Below are 19,543 nucleotides of genomic sequence, written 5' to 3'. Positions count from 1 at the left end.
TTGTCGACGCACCATCCCCCCTACCCTCTTTATGCCTAAAATGAGGTGGCAAAAGGATGGCAGAACTCGATCCGCCCCGAGAAAGGCACCGTCTTGAATTCACCAACAAAGGCCGTACATTGCGCCACGTTGAGAGTTGATCCGATTTCTGCGGTCCTTCCATTTCTCCCTTCCGTTGACAAAAGTATTAACTGAATGATGATGGGAAGGGCGCAGTGTAATTTTCGCATCGCAGCCGTGCATTCGACACCGATCCGACCGTCCATTGCCGGTGCGCGCGGATCGACGGGCCCACGCCACCCCTTCCCGCGCCGTTTAAATAGTCCGTCCAAACTCGTCCCCCGTCATCACCAACACAACGCACTCCCGCCAACACAGCGCGCTCCCGTCCCGCCTTCTCAAATCCCAATTCCCCATCGGCCATCGCCGAATCTCTCCGCGCCTCCACCCCGCCAGACGCCATGGACGCCTCAGCCGCCGGCGCCGTTCCGAAGGCGAAGAAGTACGTGGTGGGGCGCAAGCTCGGCGGCGGCCCCAGGAAGCAGGCGGTGGCGCGGTCCGTCAAGGCCGGGCTGCAGTTCCCCGTCGGCCGCATCGGGCGCTTCCTCAAGAAGGGCCGCTATGCGCAGCGCGTCGGCATGGGCGCCCCCGTCTACCTCGCCTCCGTCCTCGAGTACCTCGCCGCCGAGCTCCTGGAGCTCGCCGGGAACGCCGCCAAGGACAACAAGAAGGCCCGCATCATCCCGCGCCACCTGGTGCTCGCCATCCGGAACGACCAGGAGCTCGGCAGGCTGCTCGCCGGCGTCACCATCGCCCACGGCGGCGTGCTGCCCAACATCAACCCCGTGCTGCTCCCCAAGAAGACCGCCGAGAAGGCGCCCAAGTCGCCCAAGAAGGCCGCCAAGTCCCCCAAGAAGGCTTAGTCGATTACTTACTGTCTAGTAGCGCACTTTGTAGTATAATTACTGTTCGCTCTTTGGGTAATGGTGTCGATGTAGTGATGTTCTGTTCTGTTTTGAGAAAAAAATTGTCAGGGATCTCTCTGACTAGCAGTAAATTTCTGGTCTGTCGACATGGAGCCCAACATCAATTTCCGGATGTAGTGATGCTATATGGAGTTCTACATTTGCGGGGAGGGATGAATTGTTGCACGTTTTTAACAATCGTATGAATCTGACAAATTCACCTGGCGTGGTTACCAGAAAAACTAGTACAAGTCAGAGTTGCAAGCTGAAGAAGCCGAGGAGCATCCCCAACCTGTATTTTACATGTCAGGCAGTATGAGTTCAGGTTCAGACGAAGAAGCCGACGCGCACAATGGGTTGATGGGCAAGCTTGGCAACAAGGAAGGTCCCGGAAGATAAGCCCCTCTTGCCCTGTCTGACTCTGACATGATCGGCCCGTCCAATTCAGTTTACACTGTCACTGAATGAGAGTGTCTGATTCAGTCCTCGTTTCTTCACAGTTGAGCGGCCCAGTAAAGATGTAGAGGAGGCGAACGTGGACAGGTTCCTTTCGGAGCAAGACAAGAGAAGCCGAGGGAGAAGCATGGCTTGACGATCAGCCCCGTCCCTATTGATACAGGAATTGTTCAGAAGTTCTCAGTTTGCGCTCTGGTTCTCAGACATGCACCTCCTCCACGTCGAGGTAATTAATGGAGCTCAAGCAACAGACCCATTTCTCTGAATTTCTGAAGCTGATCCAGGATATGGAGCTCAAGCAGCAGCAGGTCCATTGTCCCTCCTTCATTCCAGGAGCGCAACTTCGCCTGGGCCGGCGTCGAAAACTGGCACAAAGCCGTGTATGTGTGCCCACTTTGTCGGACAACATGGTGATCTCTTTCATAAACTGGTTCAGAAGGCACTGCAAGAGTCAGGTCGGCTGGGCCGTCCCCGCAGTCGATCAGCTGCCGGCGACTCCAACCAACGAACCAAGGGAACACAAGCTCCTGGAAAGGTACGGCGAAAACAAGCCACCGTTCTTCTCCACGGTGAATTACTCCTACACGATTGTTGGAGGTTTGGTGCGATCTGGACTTGGAGGAAGTTTGGTGCGATATGAACCGGCGAGTGAACTACACGATTGTTGGAGGAGGTTTAGTGCGATCTAGACCGGCAAGTGAATTATTAGTAACGACCTTTTTTATTCCTTTCGTCCACTCTCGGTGCGCGGCCCACTAGTCTACTGTACATGATATTCGTTCGCAAAAAAAAAAGTTTATTGTACATGGAACAGTTGGTCGGCCATTTTCCCCCTTGTTTTGATGAATGATTGAAAGCTCGTCAAAAAAAGAGAGACTGTCGACATAAGAGTCGTACCACCGGCGATCGAGCCAGTCTCTCCCGGTCCGGCGCGCCGCTATCCCTAGCCAGAGGTCCTTTCCCTGCCGCCGGCGGGATACAAGGATGAATTCCCTCTCCATCCTCCTCTTCCCCCGCGCGCGCCCTTCGCTCCCGCTCCCGCTCCGCGCCGCCGCCCCGGCCACCAGCAGCACCAGAGCGGCGGCACCGGCCCCGCGACGGTGGCGGCAGCGCGCGCCGCTGCCCTCGCCGGTCTCGGCCGTGGCGGCGGAGGCGCCCTCGGCAGCGTCGCCGTTCGGTGCCGAGGCGGAGAAGGAGAAGGAGGAGCGGCAGTTCGACTGGCTGGACCAGTGGTACCCGCTGGCCCCGGTGTGCGACCTGGACCCCGGCGCGCCGCACGGCAAGACGGTGCTGGGCCTCCGCGTGGTGGCCTGGTACGACCGCGCCGTGGACGAGTGGCGCGTGTTCGACGACGCCTGCCCGCACCGCCTGGCGCCGCTCTCCGAGGGCCGCATCGACGACAAGGGCCGCCTCCAGTGCGTCTACCACGGCTGGTGCTTCGACGGCCGCGGCTCCTGCCAGTTCATCCCCCAGGCCCCCGCCCTCGGCCCACCTGTCTGTAACCATTGATCCATTCTCCTTCTTCCTCCTCCGGTCCATCACAAAACCAAAACCAAAACCGAAACCGAAATGTTCCTTCTCTGAATTGCGCAGGTGCACAAGAACAGCAAGGCGTGCGTGGCGTCGTACCCGAGCGTGGTGCAGAACAACATCCTGTGGTTCTACCCGAGGGCCGACGGCGAGCACCAGGACATTCTGCAGAGGAAGCGCCCGCCATTCATCCCGGAGATCGACGACCCCTCCTTCGTCGCCGTCTACGGCGTCAGGGACCTCCCCTACGGGTACACATCCTGAACCTGGATACATGCGGCTGCCTCCCTCCATTGCACAGTCTCACACACAGTCACAGCTCCGTTGGTTTGCAGCTACGATGTGTTGGTGGAGAACCTCATGGACCCTGCACATGTCCCCTAGGCGCACAAGGGGCTGATGGGCAAGCTTCGCAAGAAGGAAGACCTCGGCAGATAAGCCTCTATAATATGCCTGCCTGCCTGACATGACAGGCGCCGTCGAATTCAGTTTGCAGAGTGTCACTTGAAACACTGAATACAAGTGCTGATTCAATCGTTGTTCTTGTTCTCTTCACGGTTGAGTTCGACATCGAAGGCGGCGGGCCGATAAAGATGAAGACGAAGGAGGCGAACGTGGACGGGTTTCTGACGGAGCAGCAGGAGAACCGCGGCTACTTCCGGTACGTCGCGCCGTGCACCTTCTACGGCTCGCCGCTTCCCAGAGAGGTCGCACCGTTCGCCGTCGACGACTCGCCGCTTCCCACTGAGGCCACGGAAGAGGTATGCATGGATCGATGAGCCCCGTCGGCAAGTGAAGTTCGCAGCACGTCAGGGAAGAACAAATCAGTTTATGGCATGGATTGGTTTGGGCATGCGGATGCAGGAGAAGAAGAAGAAGAAGCCCCAGTTCATGATGGTGTTCATGTGCGTCCCAGTGGCGCCGGGGAAGAGCAGGGTGATCTGGGCCTTCCCGAGGAACGTCGGCCTCTGGCTCGACAAGATCATACCGCGGTGGTACTACCACATGGGCCCGAACGCCCTCTTGGACTCGGACATGTACCTCCTCCACGTCGAGGTAATTAATGGAGCTCAAGCAACACATCCATTGCTCTGAATTTCTGAACCCGGCCCATTATTTCAGGAGCGTAACTTCGCCGCCGCCGGCGTCCAAAACTGGCACAAAGCCGTGTACGTGCCCACGTCGTCGGACAACATGGTGATCGCCTTCAGAAACTGGTTCAGAAAGCACTGCAGGAGCCAGGTCGGCTGGGCCGTCCCCACAGCCGATCAGCTGCCGGCGACTCCAACCAAAGACAAGCTCATGGAGAGGTACAACTAGAGCAAACCTGGAGCTTGGAACTCCTGAGAGTTCCGATCAGAACAGCGTTGACGTTGTGATGGCATCCGCAGGTACTGGTCGCACGTGGCGCAGTGCAGGAGCTGCAGCGCGGCGTTGAAGGCCATGAAGGCGCTGGAGGTCGCCCTGCAGTTCGCGTCGGTTGCGGTCGTCGGCTTCCTCGCCGTCGCCAAGGGGACGCTGGTGACGTCGGTCGTGCAGAGAGCCGCCGTCGTGTCCTTGGCCGTGCTGTGCTTCGCCGCGTCCCGCTGGCTGGCGAGCTTCATCGAGAAGAACTTCTATTTCCATGATTACGTCCATGCTTACAAGTGAAGAGATATTCCGGCCCGTGCCATGCAATCAAAGAAAAATAGATGTGTCGAGAGAGGACTTTAATACATACTCCTTCATGTATGCCTTCACATCCTTATGCTGTCCAAATAAGGGAAAGTTGTAAATATCCTAGCAGTTTTGCCAAGTCGCAGTAAGACTTCGTTATGTCTCAGTCGATGATATATTCTTTTCATCTTGCATGGAGATTCGTAAAAAGGAATTCCTTTTACTTTTCCCTTTTTCTTCTTATATACTAGTATCACTTGACTCAGACTTAGCTAAGTCTGAGTCAACTGAGACCTAGGAGAGCATTGCTAAATTCGGGCATGACCTTTCCTCATTTTTAAGTATTTGGATCACAATTCAAATAGGCGAAATAAAAAGGAGTTAAGTGCATAAGTACATTTCATATATGAAATGGAGGTGCATTTAAATAATTAAGAATAAATGAATAAGATTCCAACTTTATTATAATAAATAAATAATACAAACTTAATTACAAGTTTGTTAATAACAAAATGAAATGGATAAAACAATACATTTTATTGATGATCAAACAATTACAAAGTGATCACACAGAATATACATTATAATTAGAAACATGAATCTTTACTAATGGATTTACATAGATAAAAAAGTAAAGAGAAAAAGAAATGCAAGCCCTAGAACCAAACCTAAACTGGAGTAGTTCTTCTTCTTCTGATCCTCTTTACTTCTTGATCAAGACCTACGAAACAAACAACAAACAAAAGGACGACGCTGGGCGCTGGCTGGCGAGCTTCATCGAGAAGAACTTCTATTTACATGATTACATCCATGCTTACAAGTGAGGACATATTCCGGCCCGTGCCATGCAATCAAAGATAAATAGATGTGTTGAGAGAGGACTTTAATACATACGCCTTCATGTATGCCTTCACATCCTTATGAAGCTATGCTGTCCAAATCAGGGAAAGTTGTAAGTATGCTAGCAGTTTTGCTAAGTCTCAGTGAGACTTCGTTATGTCTCAATCAATGATATATTCCTTTCATCTTGCATGGAGATTGTAAAAAAGAATTCTTTTTTTTACTTTTCCCTTTTTCTTCTTATATACTACTAGTATCACTTGACTCAGACTCAGCTAAGTCTTAGTCAACTGAGACCTAGGAGAGCATTGCTAAATTCGGGCATGACCTTTGCTCATTTTTAAGTATTTGGATCACAATTCAAATAGGTGAAATAAAAAGGAGTTAAGTGCATAAGTACATTTCTTATATGAAATGGAAGTGCATTTAAATAATTAAGAATAAATTAATAAGGTTCCAACTTTATTATAATAAATAAATAATACAAACTTAATTACAAGTTTGTTAATAACAAAATGAAATGGATAAAGAAACAATACATTTTATTGATGATCAAACAATTACAAAGTGATCACACAGAATATACATTATAATTAGAAACATGAATCTTTACTAATGGATTTACATAGATAAAAAAGTAAAAGAAAAAAAAGAAATGCAAGCCCTAGAACTAAACCTAAACTGGAGTAGTTCTTCTTCTTCTGATCCTCTTTACTTCTTGATCAAGACCTACAAAACAAACAGCAAACAAAAGGAATTGTGTTATAGTTAAAATGTTGCATTTCCAAAGGGAAATGCATTACTATATGAGCTGGCACTTAGGACAACTCGGCAATGGTCCAAATATCCTTAAATAGAAAGTTCCAAAGGAAATCCAACAAAGCCAAGTAATGAACATTAAGTAATCAAATGTACAGTATCAGAGACAAAAGGAACAGTACATGGAGAGAACAGCTGTACCAAATCAAGTTCAAGAGTGGAGTTTCCCAGGATACAGGCACCGCAAGAGGTGAAAGGCACAGATCATGCTGTACATTAGTGTAGAAACCCGGAGTTGGATCCGTTACTTTCATCCAGCACCGTTGGATCCTCATTAAATGGCTAAAAACAGATTGTGCTCTGCTCGCCTTCGCCATTTTTCTTCCCCACGCAGCCGCCGACCTACCCAGCCTTGACGAATGTGTGTTCCGATATTCAATGGCTAAAAACAGCAAATTCTTTGAACAATTCTCACTGTGTGTTCCGATATTTTACTCAACGAATACCTTCATTATAGTTATTAATCTAATCCCTCTAAGTATGTGGGTTGTTCCGTTGTACCCGAAGGAAATATGCCCTAAAGGCAATAATAAAGTTATTATTTATATTTCCTTATATCATGATAAATGTTTATTATTCATGCTAGAAATTGTATTAACCGGAAACTTAGTACATGTGTGAATACATAGACAAACAGAGTGTCACTAGTATGCCTCTACTTGACTAGCTCGTTGAATCAAAGATGGTTAAGTTTTCTAGCCATAGACATGAGTTGTCATTTGATTAACGGGATCACATCATTAGAGAATGATGTGATTGACTTGACCCATTCCGTTAGCTTAGCACTTGATCGTTTAGCATGTTGCTATTGCTTTCTTCATGACTTATACATGTTCCTATGACTATGAGATTATGCAACTCCCAAATACCAGAGGAACACCTTGTGTGCTATCAAACATCACAACGTAACTGGGTGATTATAAAGATGCTCTACAGGTGTCTCCGAAGGTGTTTGTTGGGTTGGCATAGATCGAGATTAGGATTTGTCACTCCGATTGTCGGAGAGGTATCTCTGGGCCCTCTCGGTAATGCACATCACTATAAGCCTTGCAAGCAATGCAACTAATGAGTTAGTTGCGGGATGATGTATTACGGAACGAGTAAAGAGACTTGCCGGTAACGAGATTGAACTAGGTATTGAGATACCGACGATCGAATCTCGGGCAAGTAACATACCGATGACAAAGGGAACAACGTATGTTGTTATGCGGTTTGACCGATAAAGATCTTTGTAGAATATGTAGGAACCAATATGAGCATCCAGGTTCCGCTATTGGTTATTGACCGGAGGCATGTATCGGTCATGTCTACATAGTTCTCAAACCCGTAGGGTCCGCACGCTTAACGTTCGGTGACAATCGGTATTATGAGTTTATGTGTTTTGATGTATCGAAGGTTTTTCGGAGTCCCGGATGAGATCAGGGACATGACGAGGAGTCTCGAAATGTTGGAGACGTAAAGATCGATATATTGGAAGGCTATATTCGGACATCAGAAAGGTTCTGAGTGGTTCGGGTATTTATCGGAGTACCGGAGAGTTACGGGAATTCGCCGGGAAGTATATGGGCCTTATTGGGCTTTAGGGGAGAGAGAGAGGGGCTGCCTAGGGCAGGCCGCGTGCCCCCCAAGGCCTAGTCCGAATTGGACTAGGGAGAGAGGCGGCGCCCCCTCCTTCCTTCTCTTCTCTCTTCCCCTTCCTTCTCTCCTACTCCTACTACATGGAGGGGGGGGGGGGAATCCTACTCCCGGTGGGAGTAGGACTCCCCAGGGCGCGCCATAGTAGAGGGCCGGCCCTCCCCCTCCTCCACTCCTTTATATACGGGGGAAGGGGGCACCCCATAGACACACAAGTTGACCAGTTGATCTTTTAGCCGTGTGCGGTGCCCCCCTCCACCATAATCCACCTCGGTCATATCATAGTGGTGCTTAGGCGAAGCCCTGCGTCGGTAGCATCATCATCACCGTCATCACGCCGTCGTGCTGACGGAACTCTCCCTCGAAGCTCTGCTGGATCGGAGTTCGTGGGACGTCACCGAGCTGAACATGTGCTGAACTCGGAGGTGCCGTGCGTTCGGTACTTGATCGGTCGGATCGTGAAGACGTACGACTACATCAACCGCGTTCTCATAAGGCTTCCGCTTACGGTCTACGAGGGTACGTGGACGACACTCTCCCCTCTCGTTGCTATGCATCACCATGATCTTGCGTGTGCGTAGGATTTTTTTTGAAATTACTACGTTCCCCAACAGTGGCATCCGAGCCAGGTTTATGCGTAGATGTTATATGCACGAGTAGAACACAAGTGAGTTGTGGGCGATACAAGTCATACTGCTTACCAACATGTCATACTTTGATTCGGCGGTATTGTTGGATGAAGCGGCCCAGACCGACATTACGCGTACGCTTACGCGAGACTGGTTCTACCGACGTGCTTCGCACACAGGTGGCTGGCGGGTGTCAGTTTCTCCAACTTTAGTTGAATCGAGTGTGGTTACTTCCGGTCCTTGTGAAGGTTAAAACATCACATACTTGACGAAATATCGTTGTGGTTTTGATGCGTAGGTAAGAACGGTTCTTGCTCAGCCCGTAGCAGCCACGTAAAACTTGCAACGACAAAGTAGAGGACGTCTAACTTATTTTTGTAGGGCATGCTATGATGTGATATGGTCAAGACATGATGCTAAATTTTATTGTATGAGATGATCATGTTTTGTAACCAAGTTATCGGCAACTGTCAGGAGCCATATGGTTGTCGCTTTATTGTATGAAATGCAATCGCCATGTAATTGCTTTACTTTATCACTAAGCGGTAGCGATAGTCGTAGAAGCAATAGTTGGCGAGACGACAACGATGCTACGATGGAGATCAAGGTGTCGCGCCGGTGATGATGGTGATCATGACGGTGCTTTGGAGATGGAGATCAAAGGCACAAGATGACAATGGCCATATCATATCACTTATATTGATTGCATGTGATGTTTATCTTTTATGCATCTTATTTTGCTTAGTTCGACGGTAGCATTATAAGATGATCTCTCACTAAATTTCAAGGTATAAGTGTTCTCCCTGAGTATGCACCATTGCGAAAATTCGTCGTGCCGAGACACCACGTGATGATCGGGTGTGATAAGCTCTACGGTCACATACAACGGGTGCAAGCCAGTTTTGCACACGCAGAATACTCGGGTTAAACTTGACGAGCCTAGCATATGCAGATATGGCATCGGAACACTGAGATCGAAAGGTCGAGCGTGAATCATATAGTAGATATGATCAACATAGTGATGTTCACCATTGAAAACTACTCCATCTCACGTGATGATCGGACATGGTTTAGTTGATTTGGATCACGTGATCACTTAGATGATTAGAGGGATGTCTATCTAAGTGGGAGTTCCTAAGTAATATGATTAATTGAATTTTAATTTATCATGAACTTAGTCCTGGTAGTATTAGCATATCTATGTTGTAGATCAATAACTCGCGTTTAGCTCCCTTGTTTTATTTTTGATATGTTCCTAGAGAAAACTAAGTTGAAAGATGTTAGTAGCAATGATGCGGATTAGATCCATGATCTGAGGATTATCCTCATTGCTACACAGAAGAATTATGTCCTTGATGCACCGCTAGGTGACAGACCGATTGCAGGAGCAAATGCAGACGTTATGAACGTTTGGCAAGCTCGATATGATGACTACTTGATAGTTTAGTCCAGCATGCTTTACGGCTTAGAATCGGGGCTTCAAAGACGTTTTTGAAATGCCACAGAGTATATGAGATGTTCCAAGATTTGAAATTATTATTTCAGACTCATGCCCATGTCGAAAGGTATGAGACTTTGACAAGTACTTTGCCTACAAGATGGAGGAGAATAGCTCAGCTAGTGAGCATGTGCTCAGAATGTCTGAGTACTACAATCACTTGAATCAAGTGGGAGTTAATCTTCCAGATAAGATAGTGATTGACAGAGTTCTCTAGTCACTATCACCAAGTTACTAGAACTTCGTGATGAACTATAATATGCAAGGGATAACGGAAACGATTCCCAATCTCTTCGTGATGCTGAAATCGACGAAGGTAGAAATCAAGAAAAGCATCAAGTATTGATGGTTGACAAGACCACTAGTTTCAAGAAAAGGGCAAAGGGAAGAAGGGGAACTTCAAAAAGAACGGCAAGCAAGTTGCTGCTCCCGTGAAGAAGCCCAAAGCTAGACCCAAGCCTGAAACTGAGTGTTTCTACTGCAAAGGAAATTGTCACTGGAAGTGGAACTGCCCTAGATACTTGGTGGATAAGAAGGATGGCAAAGTGAACAAAGGTATATTGGATATACATGTTATTGATGTGTACTTTACTAGTGTTTATAGCAACCCCTCGGCATTTGATACTGGTTCAGTTGCTAAGAGTAGTAACTCGAAACAGGAGTTGCAGAATGAATAGAAACTAGTTAAGGGCGAGGTGACGATGTGTGTTGGAAGTAGTTCCAAGATTGATATGATCATCATCGCACACTCCCTATACTTTCGGGATTAGTGTTGAACCTAAATAAGTGTTATTTGGTGTTTGCGTTGAGCATGAATATGATTTGATCATTTTTATTGCAATACGGTTATTCATTTAAGTTAGAGAATAATTGTTGTTTGTTTACATGTATAAAACCTTCTATGGTCATACACCCAATGAAAATGGTTTGTTGGATCTCGATCATAGTGATACACATATTCATAATATTGAAGCCAAAAGATGCAAAGTTAATAATGATAGTGCAACTTATTTGTGGCACTGCCGTTTAAGTATATTGGTGTAAAGCGCATGAAGAAACTCCATGCTGATGGGATTTTGGAATCACTTGACTATGAATCACTTGATGCTTGCGAACCATGCCTTATGGGCAAGATGACTAAGACTCCGTTCTCCGGAACAATAGAGCGAGCAACTGACTTATTGGAAATAATACATACTGATGTATGCGATCCGATGAGTGTTGAGGCTCGCGGCGGGTATCGTTATTTTCTGACCTTCACAGATGATTTGAGCAGATATGGGTATATCTACTTAATGAAACACAAGTCTGAAACAGTTGAAAAGTTCAAAGATTTTCAGAGTGAAGTGGAGAATCATCGTAACAAGAAAAATAAAGTTTCTATGATCTGATCGCAGAGGCAAATATTTGAGTTACGAGTTTGGCCTTCAATTAAAACAATGTGGAATAGTTTCACAAACTCATGCCACCTGGAACACCACAGCATAATGGTGTGTCCGAACGTCATAACCATACTTTATTGGATATAGTGCAATCTATGATGTCTCTTACCGATTTACCACTATCGTTTTGGGGTTATGCATTAGAGACAACTGCATTCATGTTAAATAGGGCATCATCTAAATCCGTTGAGACGACACCATATGAACTATGGTTTGGCAAGAAACCAAAGTTGTCGTTTCTTAAAGTTTGGGGTTGCGATGCTTATGTGAAAAAGTTTCATCCTGATAGGCTCAAACCCGAATCGGAGAAATGTGTCTTCATAGGATACCCAAAGGAGACAGTTGGGTACACCTTCTATCATAGATCCGAAGGCAAGACATTCGTTGCTAAGAATGGATCCTTTCTAGAGAAGGAGTTTCTCTCGAAAGAAGTGAGTGGGAGGAAAGTAGAACTTGATGAGGTAACTGTACCTGCTCCCTTATTGGAAAGTAGTTCATCACAGAAATCTGTTCCTGTGACTCCTACACCAATTAGTGAGGAAGCTAATGATGATGATCATGTAACTTCAGATCAATATGAGCATCCAGGTTCCGCTATTGGTTATTGACTGGAGACGTGTCTTGGTCATGTCTACATAGTTCTCGAACCCGTAGGGTCCGCACGCTTAACGTTTCGATGACAGTTATATTATGAGTTTATATGTTTTGATGTACCGAAGATTGTTCGGGGTCCCGGATGTGATCACGGACATGACGAGGAGTCTCAAAATGGTCAAGACATGAAGATTGATATATTGGAAGCCTATATTTGGATATCGGAAGTGTTCCGGGTGAAATCGGGATTTTACCGGAGTACCGGAGGGGTTACCGGAACCCCCCGGGGGTTAATGGGCCATAGTGGGCCTTAGTGGAGAAGAGGAGAGGCGGCCAGGGCAAGGGCCACGCGCCCCTCCCCCCTAGTCCGAATAGGACAAGGAGAGGGGGGCGGCGCCCCCTCTTTCCTTCTTCTCTCGGAGTTCGAGGGACGTCATCGGGCTGAACATGTGCTGAACTCGGAGGTGCCGTATGTTTGGTACTTGATCGGTCGTATCGTGAAGACGTACGACTACATCAACCGCGTTGTGCTAACGCTTCCGCTTTCGGTCTACGAGGGTACGTCGACAACACTCTCCCCTCTCGTTGCTATGCATCACCATGATCTTGCGTGTGCATAGGATTTTTTTTTGAAATTACTACGTTCCTCAACAGTGGCATCCGAGCCTGGATTTATGCGTAGATGTCATATGCACGAGTAGAACACAAGTGAGTTGTGGGCGATATAAGTCATACTGCTTACCAGCATGTCATACTTTGGTTCGGCGGTATTGTTGGATGAAGCGGCCCGGACCGACATTACGCGTACGCTTACGCGAGACTGGTTCTACCGACGTGCTTTGCACACAGGTGGCTGGCGGGTGTCAGTTTCTCCAACTTTAGTTGAACCGAGTGTGGCTACGCCCGGTCCTTGCGAAGGTTAAAACAGCACCAACTTGACAAACTATCATTGTGGTTTTGATGCGTAGGTAAGAACGGTTCTTGCTAAGCCCGTAGCAGCCACGTAAAACTTGCAACAACAAAGTAGAGGACATCTAACTTGTTTTTGCAGGGCATGTTGTGATGTGATATGGTCAAGACATGATGCTAAATTTTATTGTATGAGATGATCATGTTTTGTAACCAAGTTATGGGCAACTGGCAGGAGCCATATGGTTGTCGCTTTATTGTATGCAATGCAATCGCCCTGTAATGCTTTACTTTATCACTAAGCGGTAGCGATAGTCGTAGAAGCATAAGATTGGCGAGACGACAATGATGCTACGATGGAGATCAAGGTATCGCGCTGGTGACGATGGTGATCATGACGGTGCTTCGGAGATGGAGATCACAAGCACAAGATGATGATGGCCATATCATATCACTTATATTGATTGCATGTGATGTTTATCTTTTATGCATCTTATCTTGCTTTGATTGACGGTAGCATTATAAGATGATCTCTCACTAAATTTCAAGATAAAAGTGTTCTCCCTGAGTATGCACCGTTGCCAAAGTTCGTCGTGCCCAGACACCACGTGATGATCGGGTGTGACAAGCTCTACGTCTATCTACAACGGGTGCAAGCCAGTTTTTGCACACGCAGAATACTCAGGTTAAACTTGACGAGCCTAGCATATGCAGATATGGCCTCGGAACACTGAGACTGAAAGGTCGAGCGTGAATCATATAGTAGATATGATCAACATAGTGATGTTAACCATTAAAAGCTAATCCATTTGACGTGATGATCGGTTATGGTTTAGTTGATTTGGATCACGTGATCACTTAGAGGATTAGAGGGATGTCTATCTAAGTGGGAGTTCTTAAGTAATATGATTAATTGAACTTAAATTTATCATGAACTTAGTACCTGATAGTATCTTGCTTGTCTATGTTGATTGTAGATAGATGGCCCGTGCTGTTGTTCTTTTGAATTTTAATGCGTTCCTTGAGAAAGCAAAGTTGAAAGATGATGGTAGCAATTACACGGACTGGGTCCGTAACTTGAGGATTATCCTCATTGCTGCACAGAAGAATTACATCCTGGAAGCACCGCTGGGTGCCAGGCCTGCTGCTGATGCAACTGACGACGTTAAGAACGTCTGGCAGAGCAAAGCTGATGACTACTCGATAGTTCAATGTGCTATGCTTTACGGCTTAGAACCGGGACTTCAACGACATTTTGAACGTCATGGAGCATATGAGATGTTCCAGGAGGTGAAGTTATATTTCAAGCAAATGCCCGGATTGAGAGATATGAAGTCTCCAATAAGTTCTACAGCTGCAAGATGGAGGAGAATAGTTCTGTCAGTGAGCATATACTCAAAATGTCTGGGTATAATAATCACTTGATTCAACTGGGAGTTAATCTTCCGGATGATAGCGTCATTGACAGAATTCTTCAATCACTGCCACCAAGCTACAAGAGCTTCGTGATGAACTATAACATGCAAGGGATGGATAAGACGATTCCCGAGCTCTTCGCAATGCTAAAGGCTGCAGACGTAGAAATCAAGAAGGAGCATCAAGTGTTGATGGTCAATAAGACCACCAGTTTCAAGAAAAAGGGCAAAGGGAAGAAGAAGGGGAACTTCAAGAAGAACAGCAAGCAAGTTGCTGCTCAGGAGAAGAAGCCCAAGTCTGGACCTAAGCCTGAGACTGAGTGCTTCTACTGCAAGCAGATTGGTCACTGGAAGCGGAATTGCCCCAAGTATTTGGCGGATAAGAAGGATGGCAAAGTGAACAAAGGTATATGTGATATACATGTTATTGATGTGTACCTTACTAGAGCTCGCAGTAGCACCTGGGTATTTGATACTGGTTCTGTTGCTAATATTTGCAACTCGAAACAGGGACTACGGATTAAGCGAACACTGGCCAAGGACGAGGTGACGATGCACGTGGGAAACGGTTCCAAAGTCGATGTGATCGCCGTCGGCACGCTACCTCTACATCTACCTTCGGGATTAGTATTAGACCTAAATAATTGTTATTTGGTGCCAGCGTTGAGCATGAACATTATATCTGGATCTTGTTTGATGCGAGACGGTTATTCATTTAAATCAGAGAATAATGGTTGTTCTATTTATATGAGTAATATCTTTTATGGTCATGCACCCTTGAAGAGTGGTCTATTTTTGATGAATCTCGATAGTAGTGATACACATATTCATAATGTTGAAGCCAAAAGATGCAGAGTTGATAATGATAGTGCAACTTATTTGTGGCACTGCCGTTTAGGTCATATCGGTGTAAAGCGCATGAAGAAACTCCATACTGATGGACTTTTGGAACCACTTGATTATGAATCACTTGGTACTTGCGAACCGTGCCTCATGGGCAAGATGACTAAAACGCCGTTCTCCGGTACTATGGAGAGAGCAACAGATTTGTTGGAAATCATACATACAGATGTATGTGGTCCGATGAATGTTGAGGCTCGTGGCGGATATCGTTATTTTCTCACCTTCACAGATGATTTAAGCAGATATGGGTATATCTACTTAATGAAACATAAGTCTGAAACGTTTGAAAATTTCAAAGAATTTCAGAGTGAAGTTGAAAATCATCGTAACAAGAAAATAAAGTTTCTATGATCTGATCGTGGAGGAGAATATTTGAGTTACGAGTTTGGTCCATATTTGAAACAATGCGGAATAGTTTCGCAACTCACGCCACCCGGAACACCACAGCGAAATGGTGTGTCTGAACGTCGTAATCGTACTTTACTAGATATGGTGCGATCTATGATGTCTGTTACTGATTTACCGCTATCGTTCTGGGGTTATGCTTTAGAGACGGCTGCATTCACGTTAAATAGGGCACCATCGAAATCCGTTGAGACAACGCCTTATGAACTGTGGTTTGGCAAGAAACCAAAGTTGTCGTTTCTTAATGTTTGGGGCTGCGATGCCTATGTGAAAAACTTCAACCTGATAAGCTCGAACCCAAATCGGAGAAATGTGTCTTCATAGGATACCCAAAAGAGACTGTTGGGTACACCTTCTATCACAGATCAGAAGGCAAGACATTCGTTGCTAAGAATGGATCCTTTCTAGAGAAGGAGTTTCTCTCGAAAGAAGTGAGTGGAGGAAAGTAGAACTTGATGAGGTAACTGTACCTGCTCCCTTATTGGAAAGTAGCTCATCATAGAAATCTGTTCCTGTGACGACTACACCAATTAGTGAGGAAGTTAATGATGATGATCATGGAACTTCAGATCAAGTTGTTACTGAACCTCGTAGGTCAACCAGAGTAAGATCCGCACTAGAGTGGTACGGTAATCCTTTTCTGGAGGTTATGTTACTAGACCATGACGAACCTACGAACTATGAAGAAGCGATGGTGAGCCCAGATTCCGCAAAATGGCTTGAGGCCATGAAATCTGAGATGGGATCCATGTATAAGAACAAAGTGTGGACTTTGGTTGACTTGCCCGATGATCGGCAAGCAATTGAGAATAAATGCATCTTCAAGAAGAAGACTGACGCTGACGGTAATGTTACTGTCTATAAAGCTCGACTTGTTGCAAAAGGTTTTCGACAAGTTCAAGGGATTGACTACGATGAGACCTTCTCACCCGTAGCGATGCTTAAGTCTGTCCGAATCATGTTAGCAATTGCCGCATTTTATGATTATGAAATTTGGCAAATGGATGTCAAAACTGCATTCCTGAATGGATTTCTGAAAGAAGAGTTGTATATGATGCAACCGGAAGGTTTTGTCGATCCAAAGGGAGCTAACAAAGCATGCAAAGCTCCAGCGATCCATTTATGGACTGGTGCAAGCCTCTCGGAGTTGGAATAAACGCTTTGATAGTGTGATCAAAGCATTTGGTTTTGTACAGACTTTTGGAGAAGCCTGTATTTACAAGAAAGTGAGTGGGAGCTCTGTAGCATTTCTGATATTATATGTGGATGACATATTGCTGATTGGAAATGATATAGAATTTCTGTATAGCATAAAGGGATACTTGAATAAGAGTTTTTCAATGAAAGACCTCGGTGAAGCTGCGTATATATTGGGCATCAAGATCTATAGAGATAGATCAAGACGCTTAATTGGACTTTCACAAAGCACATACCTTGACAAAGTTTTGAAGAAGTTCAAAATGGATCAAGCAAAGAAAGGGTTCTTGCCTGTGTTACAAGGTGTGAAGTTGAGTAAGACTCAATGCCCGACCACTGCAGAAGATAGAGAGAAAATGAAAGATGTTCCCTATGCTTCAGCCATAGGCTCTATCATGTATGCAATGCTGTGTACCAGACCTGATGTGTGCCTTGCTATAAGTCTAGCAGGGAGGTACCAAAGTAATCCAGGAGTGGATCACTGGACAGCGGTCAAGAACATCCTGAAATACCTGAAAAGGACTAAGGATATGTTTCTCGTTTATGGAGGTGACAAAGAGCTCATCGTAAATGGTTACGTTGATGCAAGCTTTGACACTGATCCGGACGATTCTAAATCGCAAACCGGATACGTGTTTACATTGAACGGTGGAGCTGTCAGTTGGTGCAGTTCTAAACAAAGCGTCGTGGCGGGATCTACGTGTGAAGCGGAGTACATAGCTGCTTCGGAAGCGGCAAATGAAGGAGTCTGGATGAAGGAGTTCATATCCGACCTAGGTGTCATACCTAGTGCATCGGGTCCAATGAAAATCTTTTGTGACAATACTGGTGCAATTGCCTTGGCGAAGGAATCCAGATTTCACAAGAGAACCAAGCACATCAAGAGACGCTTCAATTCCATCCGGGATTTAGTCCAGGTGGGAGACATAGAAATTTGCAAGATACATACGGATCTGAATGTTGCAGACCCGTTGACTAAGCCTCTTCCACGAGCAAAACATGATCAGCACCAAGGCTCCATGGGTGTTAGAATCATTACTGTGTAATCTAGATTATTGACTCTAGTGCAAGTGGGAGACTGAAGGAAATATGCCCTAGAGGCAATAATAAAGTTATTATTTATTTCCTTATATCATGATAAATGTTTATTATTCATGCTAGAATTGTATTAACCGGAAACATAATACATGTGTGAATACATAGACAAACAGAGTGTCACTAGTATGCCTCTACTTGACTAGCTCGTTGATCAAAGATGGTTAAGTTTCCTAGCCATTGACATGGGTTGTCATTTGATTAACGGGATCACATCATTAGGAGAATGATGTGATTGACTTGACCCATTCCGTTAGCTTAGCACTCGATCGTTTAGTATGTTGCTATTGCTTTCTTCATGACTTATACATGTTCCTATGACTATGAGATTATGCAACTCCCGTTTACCGGAGGAACACTTTGTGTGCTACCAAACGTCACAACGTAACTGGGTGATTATAAAGGTGCTCTACAGGTGTCTCCGAAGGTACTTGTTGGGTTGGCGTATTTCGAGATTAGGATTTGTCACTCCGATTGTCGGAGAGGTATCTCTGGGCCCACTCGGTAATGCACATCACTTAAGCCTTGCAAGCATTGCAACTAATGAGTTAGTTGCGGGATGATGTATTACGGAACGAGTAAAGAGACTTGCCGGTAACGAGATTGAACTAGGTATTGAGATACCGACGATCGAATCTCGGGCAAGTAACATACCGATGACAAAGGGAACAACGTATGTTGTTATGCGGTCTGACCGATAAAGATCTTCGTAGAATATGTGGGAGCCAATATGAGCATCCAGGTTCCGCTATTGGTTATTGACCGGAGACGTGTCTCGGTCATGTCTACATAGTTCTCGAACCCGTAGGGTCCGCACGCTTAACGTTTCGATGACAGTTATATTATGAGTTTATATGTTTTGATGTACCGAAGATTGTTCGGGGTCCCGGATGTGATCACGGACACGACGAGGAGTCTCGAAATGGTCGAGACATGAAGATTGATATATTGGAAGCCTATATTTGGATATCGGAAGTGTTCCGGGTGAAATCGGGATTTTACCGGAGTACCGGAGGGGTTACCGGAACCCCCCGGGGGTTAATGGGCCATAGTGGGCCTTAGTGGAGAAGAGGAGAGGCGGCCAGGGCAAGGGCCGCGCGCCCCTCCCCCTAGTCCGAATAGGACAAGGAGAGGGGGCGGCGCCCCCCCTTTCCTTCTTCTCCTCCACCTCTTTCCCCCTCTTCTCCTAATCCAACAAGGAAAAGGGAGGGAGTCCTACTCCCGGTGGGAGTAGGACTCCTCCTGGCGCGCCCCCTCCTGGCCGGCCGCACCTCCCCCCTTGCTCCTTTATATACGGGGGCAGGGGGCACCCTAGAGACACAACAATTGATCGTTTGATATTTTAGCCGTGTGCGGTGCCCCCTCCACCATAGTCCACCTCGATAATACTGTAGCGGTGCTTAGGCGAAGCCCTGCGTCGGTAGAACAACATCATCGTCACCACGCCGTCGTGCTGACGAAACTCTCCCTCAACACTCGGCTAGATCGGAGTTCGAGGGACGTCATCGGGCTGAACTGTGCTGAACTCGGAGGTGCCGTACGTTCGGTACTTGAT

At 46.3% G+C, this 19,543-nt stretch overlaps 1 protein-coding gene and 1 pseudogene across 1 annotated transcript; both read left to right on the top strand.

Annotated features, from left to right (window-relative positions):
- The first annotated feature begins 347 nt into the window (after positions 1–347).
- On the top strand, positions 348–1,135 carry LOC123125847 (probable histone H2A.5). Its single transcript, XM_044546294.1, has one exon. The coding sequence runs from the start codon at positions 462–464 to the stop codon at positions 921–923; it is 462 nt and encodes a 153-aa protein (XP_044402229.1). The 5' UTR covers positions 348–461; the 3' UTR covers positions 924–1,135.
- Positions 1,136–2,293: 1,158 nt separating this feature from the next.
- LOC123123339 (protochlorophyllide-dependent translocon component 52, chloroplastic-like) lies at positions 2,294–4,746 on the top strand (annotated as a pseudogene).
- Positions 4,747–19,543: the final 14,797 nt, after the last annotated feature.

This window comes from Triticum aestivum, chromosome 5D (genome assembly GCF_018294505.1).
Source record: "Triticum aestivum cultivar Chinese Spring chromosome 5D, IWGSC CS RefSeq v2.1, whole genome shotgun sequence".
In the NCBI taxonomy this organism is placed as follows: Eukaryota; Viridiplantae; Streptophyta; class Magnoliopsida; order Poales; family Poaceae; genus Triticum; species Triticum aestivum.
This window is presented reverse-complemented; position numbering and strand designations above follow the sequence as displayed.